This window comes from Dermacentor albipictus, chromosome 3 (assembly GCF_038994185.2).
Source record: "Dermacentor albipictus isolate Rhodes 1998 colony chromosome 3, USDA_Dalb.pri_finalv2, whole genome shotgun sequence".
In the NCBI taxonomy this organism is placed as follows: domain Eukaryota; kingdom Metazoa; phylum Arthropoda; class Arachnida; order Ixodida; family Ixodidae; genus Dermacentor; species Dermacentor albipictus.
The window spans coordinates 122,134,018-122,146,935 of NC_091823.1; the positions used below are offsets into that span (position 1 = coordinate 122,134,018).

Genomic DNA, 12,918 nt, shown 5'->3' on the forward strand with positions numbered 1-12,918 from the left:
AGTTCGATTATGCTATGGATGTACATATTAGTGTAAGAGCAGGAACATTTGAGTCTTGCGAAATATTCTCGTGTGTGCATTTTCAAAGCCTTGACCTATGTGTATAACAATGCATCAAATTTTTAATACAAGTTTTCTCCTTTTTTATCGTTATTCATGAATGAGGAGTGCATATATACTAATGCAAAATATTTTTTTCTCACTTTAAGGTCACCCTAGAAAAATTACATATCATTTTTTTCAATATAAGTCCCTAAGAATTGGAATCTGCAATAAAAAAAACGACCGTGGACGGCTGCATATGGCGAAAAAAATCAACCCTCAAAGGGTTATACGCAGTCAAAAACTAATAACTGCAGGAAGTGAATTTCCAATTTGCCATCAATTATTTTCAATAAATTATTGAATATTGCAATATATCTAAGAACTCAAGTACCAAGTTTACAACTTTGAAACTTTGAAGCTTCTACCAAATGTTCTGCTCAAGTTTCTGTTCGGAATTTAACACAATTTCCTGTGGGTTAAATTTAAAAAGCTACATAAGTCGATGCTGAAAACACCTTGGAAGCTGACAGCAAGTGCGTGCAATAGAAACATAGGGATGTGCCCAATTTCCTCCAGTGTAGTCCAACACTTGGAGAACACTGAAATGTCTGCCAAACCAACCAATGCATTTATTTAAAATAAATGATCTATTTAGCTTAAGTTTGTGTTAGTGCTCACCAAGTTCTGTGTCGATGTATTTATTTATAATAAATTATCTATTTAGCTTAAGTTTGTCTTAGTGCTTACCAAGTTCTGTGTCAGACTTGCGCTTGGCCCTGCGCCGTCGCTGGCTTGATGAAGTTGTTGGCTGCGGCTCTTGTTCCATTTCGGCATCGGGGATTTCAGCAATTGTACTTAACGCCTGATTTCCAGAGACTCTGCGGCTGCGACGGGTAGCCACAAGCAACTTCTTTGGCGGCGCACTCTGTTCGGGCTCGGTCGACACAATCCGGCGACCCTTCCGGGTTGGCGGTGCTGTCGGACTTGTCTCCGTGTCACTTTTTGTTGGGGAGGTGTCGACTTCAGCAATAGTATCCAGAGAATGACCCCGAGCACCAGATATCTTGGACGGTCCCTCCAGCTGCCTCTCTGGCGTCAGGCGCAAACTGCGGCGCATTGACGTTCGCAGCGGCTCCTCCGCAACGTCTGTAGATGAACGCCTTGGGGTCCTTGGCACCCTGCCGCTCGTTCTTTTAGAGGGAGTTTCTGTTTTACTGGGTCCAGGCACTGGCGACGATCCCCGTCCAACGCGTGCAGAAGAGGAAGAGTGATGCCGCAGTCTTGTCTTCCGAGCGCTTGCCTCTACAGGGCTTGATGTTTTCGCCCGTTCGGGACTGCGTATGGGTGATCCCTTTGCAGGACTTGGTGTACGAGCAGTCTTCTCTTGAGGACTAAGTGTTGCCGATCTCCTCTGTCTGGTGCTGCCTGCTCTTGTGCTGTGCATGGCCTTTTCTGGTGTCTTTTCCACATGACTCGGTGTTTTCTTCTCAGTGTGACCACGCGTACGCAAGGAAACTTTCACTGGAGTTGGCGTCTCAGCTGTCTTCACTTGAGCGCTATGAACTGCTGGTTTACTCTGCTTAGGGCTGTGTGTGGTGGACTGCTGCCTTGTGCCCTGCACTGCCTTTTGCCTTGTAGGACTTGGAGTGGCAGACTTTCTTGTGCGACGCGTTGGTGTCTTTGCGGGACTTGCCAACGACTGCCTAGTGGGGCTGGGCGACACATCTTGCTTGTCAACATGACGCGAGGCTCCTGCTCTCTTTGAACTGGGCACTGAAGATGTTCTGCTTGGTCTGGGTGTTGCTAACCTCTTTGACGGTTTACCAGCTGTGTCTGAGGTCGCCTCCACAGCGCTCTTTGCCTTAGGGCTGGGCGTTTCGGTCTTCTGTTTTGGACTTTGTGTTGTGCGCTTGGGGCTTACCGAGCTTGCCTTCTCCCTCCTCCTTCCGGCTGAGCTTTGAAGTGCCTTGCTCTTCTTATGGCTGTGTGCTGTTGATGGCTCGGCACTGGCAGAACGCATCTTCCGCTTTGGTGCGACTACAGTTTCGGGGCTTTTATCCAACTTACGGCTGGGTCCCGGCCTGGTGGGAGTGGTTGGTGCTTGTTGAGGTGGTGACACAGAGCCGCTTTTATTTCGTAGCCTAGATGGACTTGCTATGGATGTTTTCTGCTCCTGCTCCTTCCATGTGGGCGTTCGCTTCTCCCTGAGGTTATAGGAGGAGGTCACAACTATTTTGGGAAGGCTCTTGCCAAGCTCAGACTCGTGCTCAGGTGTCTTTGCAGCCACTTCTGCAGAGCTCTTAAGTTCGGTCTCATGCTCGCCATATTTAGAAGGCGAGTGCTGAGAATCTGCCACAGTTGACAGTGGCTTTTCAGAGAATTCTGCACGTCCCCTTCCATCCTTTCCAGTGGCAGCCTGTCGCAATGGAGGTTGCTTTAAGGTGCTGACGACAGGCAAAGAGGACTTAGCCATGCTGGGTGATGACACTCCTTGCACTGGCAAAGCAGCTCCGCTGTCCCGTGCAGAACCCACGACAGGTGGGCTGTCCACTGCAGGGACAAAGCCATAAGATTCTCCAACAGCCCTGCCTTCAGATTGCGCCGGAGTTGCTGGCGTGTTTGGTGGCTGAAGATGGTCTTCTGGCTTTGGCAACGAACGCTCCTCTTCTGAAGGGCAGACAGCATAGCCTGGAAGCAACTGCTCAACCTGTATGTCCTCCACGTCGAGTGCTGCTGTCGCATGCCCTACTGACGGTTCCCGTGCCATTTCAAGAGGCTCCGCAAGCTGCGCTGGGGGCACATCGGTCAGCTCTGTTAGCACTACGTCACCCTCCCCCTTGGCGGTTCCACCGGAGCTCTGTGTCCAACTATCCTCTGGGCTTTCCACGCGAGTAGGTAACACTTCTGGAAGCGTTACTGAAGAGGTGTCCGACAAGATAAGTATGTCATCATCCTCTTGCTCACCTTCAGAGGCTGAAAAACAAAAATAATGGGCCAGCCAGTTGAAAACAAGAATTGACTGCCTTCTTTGCCCGTCATGCAAAACATCATCCTGGCAGCAGCCTTCTGTATGCATCAAGCCACTTCTATGCTTTGGGAAGTGGATGCTTCAGTCTAATGCGCAGTCTTGGAGTTTCTTGTGTGTGAAGTGCTCCCTACACCAGAAATCACACACACAGGCTTACTTCCACTCAATGCAGTAGGATACACACATCCACATCCTTCCACATGAAATGTGACACAGTGAACTGCCGAAGATGCTGCATGGTATGACAAAACACACAAACGAGCAGCACAGTGGGCATGTGCAATCTACACAGCAGAATGGCCAAAAGAACTCGCTAATTATAACCTTGCCTGAACAAGACTCCAACCATGCCTTGAGCGAATGCGTACCACATTTTCAGAAAGCTGCAGGAGAAACCGCAACAATAATGCATAGTTTCACATTGCTGGAAACTAAAACAACACGAGCAATCCCATGAAAGCTAGATAAAGTTCATGCCTCCATGCCTGGATTTCAAACTTTGCAGCAAGCGCTGCAGGCCTAGGGGGAATGCTTTAGTGTCAACTATTTGCAACCCCTTAGGCTATTGTGTGCATCAAAATATGAGTTCACAAATTCTTTTGCCTTCTGCCTTCATTGTAATTTGGTTGCTACAAATAGGATGCCACCGTGCACTGTTGTGTTCAATAGCCAAACACACATGACCACCTACAGGTGACCCTCTGCCAAACCTTTAAATCAGCTTCCCTGCACTGGGGTGGGACAAAAGCTAAATGCAGTGTTGGCATCCTGTGCTGCAAGGCATACGAGTGTGGGGTAGTAGCCTTGCCTTTGCCATGCCAGGACTGGCCAGCTGTGCACTTAAAGATTTCAAGATCACTACTTGTGCTGGAAAGTGCTTGCCAGTTTGCAATGCCTGTGGGATGTGATTCCTTGTGAAAACCTACTGGGACTGCTGCATCTAATGGTGGCCTAGAGAACTTGGAAAGACTAAATGATGCAAAACAACACAAGGGCTTATGAGAAATTTTGACTACTTGACATTCCTCAATGTGCATCCAAAACATGGTACACAAGTGGTTACATATTCTGTTCAAAATACAGCAGCTGTGGCCGGGAGTTGAACCCTCTATGTCTTGTTCAACTGCTCCATGCCATGAAGTTCCAGCCTGGCAAGTGCATGGAGAATAAACGACAATGCAATGGTGAAGAAACTTATGCACTGCAAGAAAGCAGACATCAAGGTTTTACAAAGGATCCACCAAACCACAGTGCCATGTACTTTTGCGAATGTGGTCCTGCTTCTCAGAGAAGCCTCGACAAACATAAAAGTAAAGCGATTTCAGAAAGGAAAGAACATGACACAATGACTCATTCACCTTCAGAGGCACTGATCACAATCACTTCTTCGACAGGTCCGGCTTCTGTCTTGAAAGTGCGCCCCTCGGAGGCTGCAAATGCTGGCAAGCGAAGAGACATTGCAGACCTCTCGGAGCAGGGCCGTGATGCATCGCTTTCGGAGGAAGTAGTTGCAACCACTTCTTCGACCACTGTGACCTCCGTTCGGGTAGTATGCCTCTCAGTGAATGCAAATGTCGGGACAGGCAGGGACATTGCAGACCACTCAGAGCACGGCTCCGATGCATCTTCTGCCAGCTCGGTGCCGTCGTCTTGCAGAGGAGTGGCTTCCACTGGTCCGATAGACATCTTCGCCTTGTCCAGGACGTCACCAGGCACTTGAGGTGCAGCTGTTTCTTCGGGTAAAACTGATGGCCCTTTAGCCAACACTGTGCTGCCTGGTGGAATGTGTGGCTCATTTTCGCCTGCAAGTCCAACGCCTTCATCGTCGTCTGCCAATGGAGTTCCATCCAGGTCCTCCTCGTCTGCTGTATTGTCCTGTGATGTGCAGTCAAAGCAGTGGTGATGTTACAATGATTTGCACAATCCTTCAGGAGATGCCAAAAGCACTAAGCTGCGCAAGAGTGATACATCAATACTAACACAGAGGAAAAGGTCAACAGGGGTAAAGTCCCTAGAAAAACCAAAGTAGCACTGTCCCCCTCTCCATCATCAGCTGCACCATCTAGACTGTCTAGACAGAAACTCTAGAACTGGGAGCGTCGTCTCCTCATATGTGTCGCGAGCATACACTGCCCCAAAACCATTATTTTTTTTTTTACACTGTGTTTCTCTGTATTTGGCACAGAATAAGCCTTATCACTTTTCATAGCAACCCTTTCATACACTTATTATCTCATTTTATGTTCTGATTTCAGTGGTATAGCCATGGTTTGCCCTTTAATGACAGCACTGGGTTGATCTGAGCCCCAACTGGCGAGCACAAATGATGTGTGGGCATTCAACATGGCGTTTGCTGTCACGTGACTGCAGACGTCAATGAAATGTGCAGGAGAGAAGGTGGCAGAATTTGGTGCAGGAATACAGGCACTGAAAAGTAAATGCGAAGTACAGCCTGTTATACTACTAAAGCACATTGTATGTCAGTCTGTTGTGACGAGCACAGACTAGAGGAAATTTAGCAGGTCTAATGCAGGAAGTGCATCAGTGCTTCACTTTCTTGATGCCTGCCTCTCACTGAACCATCACTATCCGATTCTCACAGCTCTGTGAATGTTTCAGCAACATAAGCACACGCATGCAAGCAACAAGCCTCTCTAGGAAGGCGAATATACTCAAACCTCGTTATAAAGAAACGAGACGTAACAAGGTAACCATAAAACCTAATTCAAGTCTGCCGGACAGCGAAACATCTTCAAATTAAAGGGGCCCGGAACCACGTTTTATCGAAGTTGAGAAATGCCTTTGAAGTTAAATTAGAGTATTTTAGAAATACTTTACCTCAAAAAGTTCTCCAATGCATTCAGCAGAAGTGGAGTTATTGGTAATCAAACATATTGTTTGTGGTGCTTCTGCTCCTTCAATGATTTGCATGGCAGAGTGGTGCGTGCCCACAATGCCCTTGCCTATTGAACGTCACTGTGGCGCGCGCTTCAAATCTCATTTTGGATGTTCCCGCAGACGCCACTATTTCCAATTTTGGCACCTACGACGGGCCAAATGTGGTTGTCCTCAGTGAGTCGCAGTGCACTGGACTCATTATAGCACCCCGCGGCAGCCACGGTACCTAAACTATGTAGCAGACCGTAGCTACATGCAACTGCAGCGTTTGCTTTGTACACGACCGGGCTAGAGCGCATGCTCGTGCTCATTTGCTCCTGTCTGGCTGTGCTGAGTGGTGCTCACTGGCTTCGTCTTCCACAGGCTTGATAATAGCCATATCCAACTCGCACATTTAGAAGTGCTATCAACAGAGACCTTTAGCGTGTCCGGTATTCCGGCAAGCGCGGGCGGTTTGCCGGTTTAGCGGGGGCGTAAACGCGAGCGGCCAGATTGGTGGCGCCAGCTGGTGGCGAAAAGCTCAACCACACAAACACAAAGCTAATCACTATATTCTGCTTAGCTGCTGCTGTAAATTTTCGACAGTGGCGCAATCGTGTTCACAATTATGCCGCTGCCAAAAATTTTCATCAGTAGAGAAGCAGGGTATAGTGAGTTACTGCACTTTTGGCCCTGCGTTTGTCTGGTTGATCTCTATGCTACCAGGCGGCTGCACGGCTCTGGCCGCTCACGTTTACGCGCCCGCAAATCCGGCAATCCGCCCAAACTGCTCCCGTTTACCGGAATAGCGGACAGGCTAAAAGTCTCTAATACCCCACTACGAAGCAGTCTGCCAAGGGATCTAACGAGGAGCGGCCAGGGTGAGTGCACGCTGGCAAGTGCGCGTGTGGTCTGACCTTGCGTTTAACGTGGTTAGAGGCTACGTAGTTGAGTTTTCAGAACTAGTCAACATTAGCGAGACCCTATGGCTATGACACCGATAAGCGGGGTGGCCAAAGTTAATTCCCTAGGCAGGTGACAGTGGCTGAGCCTGAGCAGAAGATGGCCGGCTTCTTACGGAAGTATGAAATTACTATCGATATTCGAAAGCAGATTTTCGCTTACTTCAGTACGTTTGTTAAACTGTGTCAATAACTATACCCGGTAACGACAGGAAGAAGTGCACTGATCCAAACACCCTTCTTGACTGATGTCAGCTATTGGCCAATAGCAGCCGCATATGGGAACCTGCTATATTACGAAATAAAGCGTCCACAAAAGACTGAGAAGCAGGCTTTTTTTAAAAAGAGCGTTTGAGAGAAAGGTGACTTTGTGCTCCACTTGCGCAATCCACGCACCATGCACGACTTCAAAATTTGGCCGAAATGTTCATAGCAGACCGAAATTCAAGGGCTGTCGACCACGGATCCCATGGCCAGCGAGCTAAGCCTATATCATCTCCCAGCAATCGCGGGCTCAACTGGCTTACTCGTTCGCCTCTGTCAGCGTAGATAAAATCAAATTGTATTGCAATTTCAGTGTGAAATAATAGTGTACACAGTGTGCTGACCACACAGAGGCAATTTATTCAAAGCTGCATGGTGCCGCCAAGCGCCACTGGTCTTCGATTCGACGGCCCAGTGAGCTAGGCCTGCTGGCTCCTAGTTACTGCCGGCTTGCACGCAAAATCGCACCATGTTGTCCTGTGCTTCATTCACATGTGACACTTTGACCAAAATGTTGACTGCCGAAAGTTATGGCTATCAGATACCTGGTTATGTTGAACTATGGGGCCTCGGCGGAAGTGCGGCTAATCAATAAATTTGTCTCTCACCAGACTGATTCATTTTAAGTAATTTAATGTGCAATTTTGTAAAAAGCTGAAAAAGAAAAAGAGAAAACGGCAGGCAAGTGGTCCAGCGAAGTTGCATGCCGCAGTAACCAGGGCAGAAAGGGAGGGGGCATTTGCTGGGTAGTTGATGCCAATTCCAAACCACATGAAAGTGTGTGTGTGTGTGTGGGGGGGGGTGCCTGCACGGGTGGGGGCGCTTGCTAGGAATATTATGCCAAGAACCCTTCTATATGTAGCGCCCGATCAATTGTGTGGTATACAGGGTGCCTACCAAGTTTACATTTTCAAATTCCTCAAGTTTTCCAGGTTTTCCCTGAGTGCCTTTGCAAAATTCCCTGAGTGACACAGAACTTTGTTTCATGTCTAGGTGGGCTGACACCATGTTGCCCAATGCTGTCACTCTCTAGTAAGCATGCTAAAAAATAATAATAAAAAACCGACTTAATCCAGTATCAATAATTTATTGTTTATTTTAGTTTATTTAAAATTAGTTATTGTATTCAAAAAGAAATCAGAAGGAAGGGGTTAGTAAAGTGCACAGCAAATAAAATATTTTTGAAAAGACGGTAAGACTTGTTGCAGATCGAGTCGAACATTCTCAAATATGAATAAAATGAGATGCACACAGAAACAAATGTTTTCAAACATCCCATTCAGTCACGAATTATGATTGATACATATGTGAAGCATAGATGGTGCTTGAGACTCCACTGAAAGCAAATCAAGGTGGCAGAAAGACTCTGAGCATTTTATGATGAGTCATCAGAATTAGAGTAATTAAATATTTGAATATTGTAAAGTCAGTCATGCTGCATTTCTTTTAAAAAGGATAAAAAGTCTGTGCCCTTATAGAAAGGCACCAAGTCCAACCGCAAAGTTGGAGTCTGTGCCATTGTTGACAGCGGCGAATTCTTTCAATGGAAAAACACGGAGCCGGAAGCTTAATAGCAAACGCCAAAGCAGCTAGGCCTAGCGTTTGCCACGGTGGTAGCTATGACTGACAGCAGATCTGCATGCGAGAGCGCTGGTTCGAGGCAGCGATGTCATCAAAACGGCGGCGGTGGTGGCATTGATTAATGCCGTTTCGGACCTGCAGACAGCAAAAAGTCCAGAAAATCGGACGGCAAAGGGTTTTTGCATCTGAAATTTCAGATGTTTTTGTGCATTGACTCTAATGGGGTACGTGGTGGTGCCGCAAGGCCGTCCGAATTAGCGGGCCTTCGAAAAGTCGGTCGTTGACTGTACACTGGTATCTCTTCTAGCCAACGACAAGGCATCGAAGACGATTCGTTATGATCTCTCTCTAATGCTCGAGCCAGCATTGCCGCGACTTTCATTCCCTTTCAATAAGATTACAGCTAATTTTCCCTGATAGAAGCACGAATTCCCCGAGTTTTCCATGAGTATTTCCAGACTATTCAAAATCCCCGAGAATTCCCGGTTTTCCCGGTTGGTAGACACCCTGGGTATAGCACACAAAACTGTTACTGGGCTCCCATTTAGTCTTATCTTTCCTCCACGAGCTTGTAACAACACATGCCGGAAGAAGCCTAGGTTTTGTATAGAGTCCAAGTGCAATAAGATCGTGCCTTGTGCACCCTTTGCTGTGGCTGTGCGGGAGAATGTGCGAGGGTGAGCCGACAAAGGTGGTGGCTTGATGTGCGCCGTCCTCCCGTGCACCCAATGTTGGAGATGTGTGGTAATGTGATCAAGCACGTGCTAAGAGAGAGAGAGGGGGGTAGTGCGCCACTCTGCTTAATTAGGTTTTGCCTCGTTTTCTAGTGCGTTTATCCTTGTTATTTTCACGGCACACAATACTAGGGTAGCTAGCGACGCATAGATCCTTCGCCTCTGGCTCAGGTTTGTCCAAAAAGCACTCCATGCAAGTGAGCAATTTTGTTTGAAACAACCGTTGCGTGCGCTTTAGAGGTTTGAATTCACAGGAGTTTTTCTCTATTTGAATGCATAGGACTTCGCCTGGACCAACAGAGCAGTTCGAATTATCAGTCGATTTGAATGAAAAGATATCGAATTATCATCATTTCCCTGTAGTCTTACTGTACTAATGTACTAGAACAGCTCCTGTGAAAAAACTCCAACACTAGGACAAACAAAGAATAAGTAAAGCGGGTCGGGTTGCTCACACTCTTTGCAGGACTTGATGGCTGGGCCGCCGCCGCTGGCTGGGATGGTGCTGCCTCATCGCCTGGCCCGTGCGATCCTTGATGACAAGGTTTCAAATAACATTAAACTCACTCATTATTCAGTTGCATCATCAATTTTACTACTATATTTTCTAAACTAAATTATAACAGCAAACTAGTACGCATGACCTTCAATCACAAAACCAAAACATGCTCTTTACGCTCATCATGATGGATGATTTAGCAAGCTGTCATGCAGCAAAAGATAAAGAACAGCACACTGCAAGGCAACCAAAGTACAGTCAGCTTCTGTTATTTCGACCCTGGTGAGATTGATGAATTTGACTGAATTATACAGCAGGTCGAAATAAACAAGATGCATGTTTTTTGCCGCAAGTTAAAACACACACAAAAAAAGAAACACTTTTAGCAAGCACCAATTAGGCCAACAAGCAGTTGGCCTAAAACAAGAAGCAGAAGAAAATGCCAAAACACACCACTGGTTCATTTGGCAGTATCTGCTCATTTCTAAATGTCCTCGAACCAAGTGCGTGTGTCTCCGTAGAAAGCTAACATAGAAATTACATTGAAGTTCCTACAGAAAGTACAAATCTAATGCACTATCAAATTTTCAGCTCGAAAAATAGGTAAGGGTCTAATATGCGTTGTACAATGGTGGCCAAGTTCCCAAGTCAGCTTTGCTGCAGTAAATCCATGTTATGCGGTAAAGCATACAAATGCCATAAAGGAGATTTTGGTTTTGTATCAGCTAGCACCACAGAAGCATTATTTCAGACTGATTTTCATGAAAACAAAAAGAACAGGCATGCATTAGAATTGGGTAAATTGTGAGCTGCGGTTATTGCACGAAGATCTTCCTAGGCCAGGCCAAAAATAGGCGTTTTCTACAGGAGACGACGTGTGTTCCATGCTCACTGTCCCCTAAGCTCCGATGTGACAGACACCGGCACTAAAGGGTTTGCTATTGGGGTCCCCGTAGGAGTCAGGTCGGCGCATGATGACTGGTCATGTTCGAATTATCCGGGAAAGGCTAATTTAAGGATTGAAAAAACAAAAGTTTGGGTCCGTAGATGTGGATGGATGCCGACTAGGATCCTTGGCCACGGTTGAACTAACCAAAAAATCGAATTGACCGGAGTCGTATTAACAAAAGTCTACTGTATCAGCCTCGTGCGCGACCAAAAGCCGCACTGCGAACGACACTCCGGTGATGTCAGCCAGAGTACTCGTCATTGTCATCTCCTGCGCTCTGGCTGCATGCTTGTGCAGCACAGCGTTTGCCAATTACTATCTGTATTTTTTATTATGTAGTGTTAGTTCTATAAATGGTTACATTAGGAAGACAACATACACCATATATTTAATGTATCTTCCACATAACCACCTGATGTGGTAGCTGATATGACCTTGGCTGCAGCGGTCACATTTCGATGGGTGCAAAATGTAAAAACACCCGTGTACTTAGATTTAAGGGCGTGTTAAAAAACCTCAGGTGGCCAAAATTTCCGAAGTTCCCCACTATGGCGTGCCTCATAATCAGATCGTGGTTTTGGCATGTAAGCCCCCTAATTTAAAGCTAACGAAAGAGCAGGGGTCTATCTAAAACTCTCTAGGTCTGCCAGTAAACTTATCAGGCATCTTGGTGCTCATACTGTGGGCAGATATGGTGCATGTGCGTGTGTAAATTACAGAACACATGCTATGTCCCGTAACAGTGGCACTTTTCCCAAACTACGCTTGCTTCAAGACTGTATTGCGGTGAAGATATTTTTAAAGGCATTATCTGTTTAAATGTGTATACTGTATCTATCACTGATTTATTATAACACCCCTATGTAATGCCCATATGGACCTTTAAGGTACTTGAGAAAAAAAAAAGAAAAATCTGCCAAGCGAATTAACGGCACGTTTTGGCATTTTTTCCCCTGCCTTTTGTTTAGCTCAACCAGTTTTGATGATCCCGTCAGGATCGAATTCCCAGAGGTCGACTGTATTCAAGTTTTTGCACAGCCCTACTAAACACACTTTAGTCCATGGTCTACACCCTGCTTGGACCACGAATCCTAAACAGGCACTACACCACAGTTTATGCAGCATCTCAGGCGCTTACCGGCAAGTGTGGTGTCATGCCCAGCGGGCCCATGCAAGCGCCTTGCAGTCTCCTGAATTAGGAAGGCTGGCAGCCGCCCCTTGTGCCCAGGGGAAGAGCCAGCAGCTGGACTAGCATCCGACACCTGAAAAGCAAAACCAGAAGTTTGCAGGAAAGCCACAAACAGCATGCACCTGCGAAGCCATCTACGAGTTGTTGAGCAGTTGTGACAATGCGAGGTCGATTTTAGGGCGGCCAGAACAAGAAGATAAAGGCACAAGTAATTTAAAAACATGCATTTAAACAAAAAAAGATTATTATACCCACTATAATTACCGCGCATACTTTGGAACATTCTGAATGTTCGATTGTTTGAGACATCGATATTTTGAAAATTTTGTGCCACCCTGAGTTAACATTCCTGTAGAAACTCAAGTTTAGAAGTACCACAGCTTATGGGATGCGAATGCAAGAAAGAAAGGACAACCTCGGGACAAAGCAGGAACATTACAACCCGCTACAGAAATAACTTGGCAGCTTTTCTTCATTCTAGTGAAAGACAATGTGCAGTGCGCAAACATGTAACATGACGCACACTGCCGCCGCCAGAGTCTGCACTCATCTTTGCAGCAATGGTAGAGGTTAGGTGCCATAATTATGCAAGGATCGATTTCCTTGGATTCCATCCACTTGTTATCTGTGCTACTGAATGGCTGGTCTTGACGGTAACGATGACTGCGAAAGCTACAATGATGAAGGGCAAAAATAAAACGGGAAATGAAAAGTATCGTTAAAAAATATGGCCCCAGGGCTTCTTTTGGCAGGATGACAGAGGAAGACAGACAGCAGTGCTGGTTCTCCT

At 46.5% G+C, this 12,918-nt stretch overlaps 1 protein-coding gene across 4 annotated transcripts in view; it reads right to left on the reverse strand.

Moving 5' to 3' along the window:
- The window catches only part of LOC139057572 (protein ELYS-like), a 137,897-nt gene that overhangs the window by 14,478 nt on the left and 110,501 nt on the right, over positions 1-12,918 (reverse strand). For all 4 annotated transcript variants that reach the window (XM_070536015.1, XM_070536013.1, XM_070536014.1 and 1 more), the window contains exons 32-35: positions 12,078-12,201; positions 9,947-10,023; positions 4,432-4,948; positions 793-3,018 (exon numbers count right to left, since the gene is read on the reverse strand). In XM_070536015.1, the coding sequence (XP_070392116.1) occupies positions 793-3,018; positions 4,432-4,948; positions 9,947-10,023; positions 12,078-12,201 (2,944 nt within the window). The remainder of the gene's footprint in view (positions 1-792; positions 3,019-4,431; positions 4,949-9,946; positions 10,024-12,077; positions 12,202-12,918) is intronic.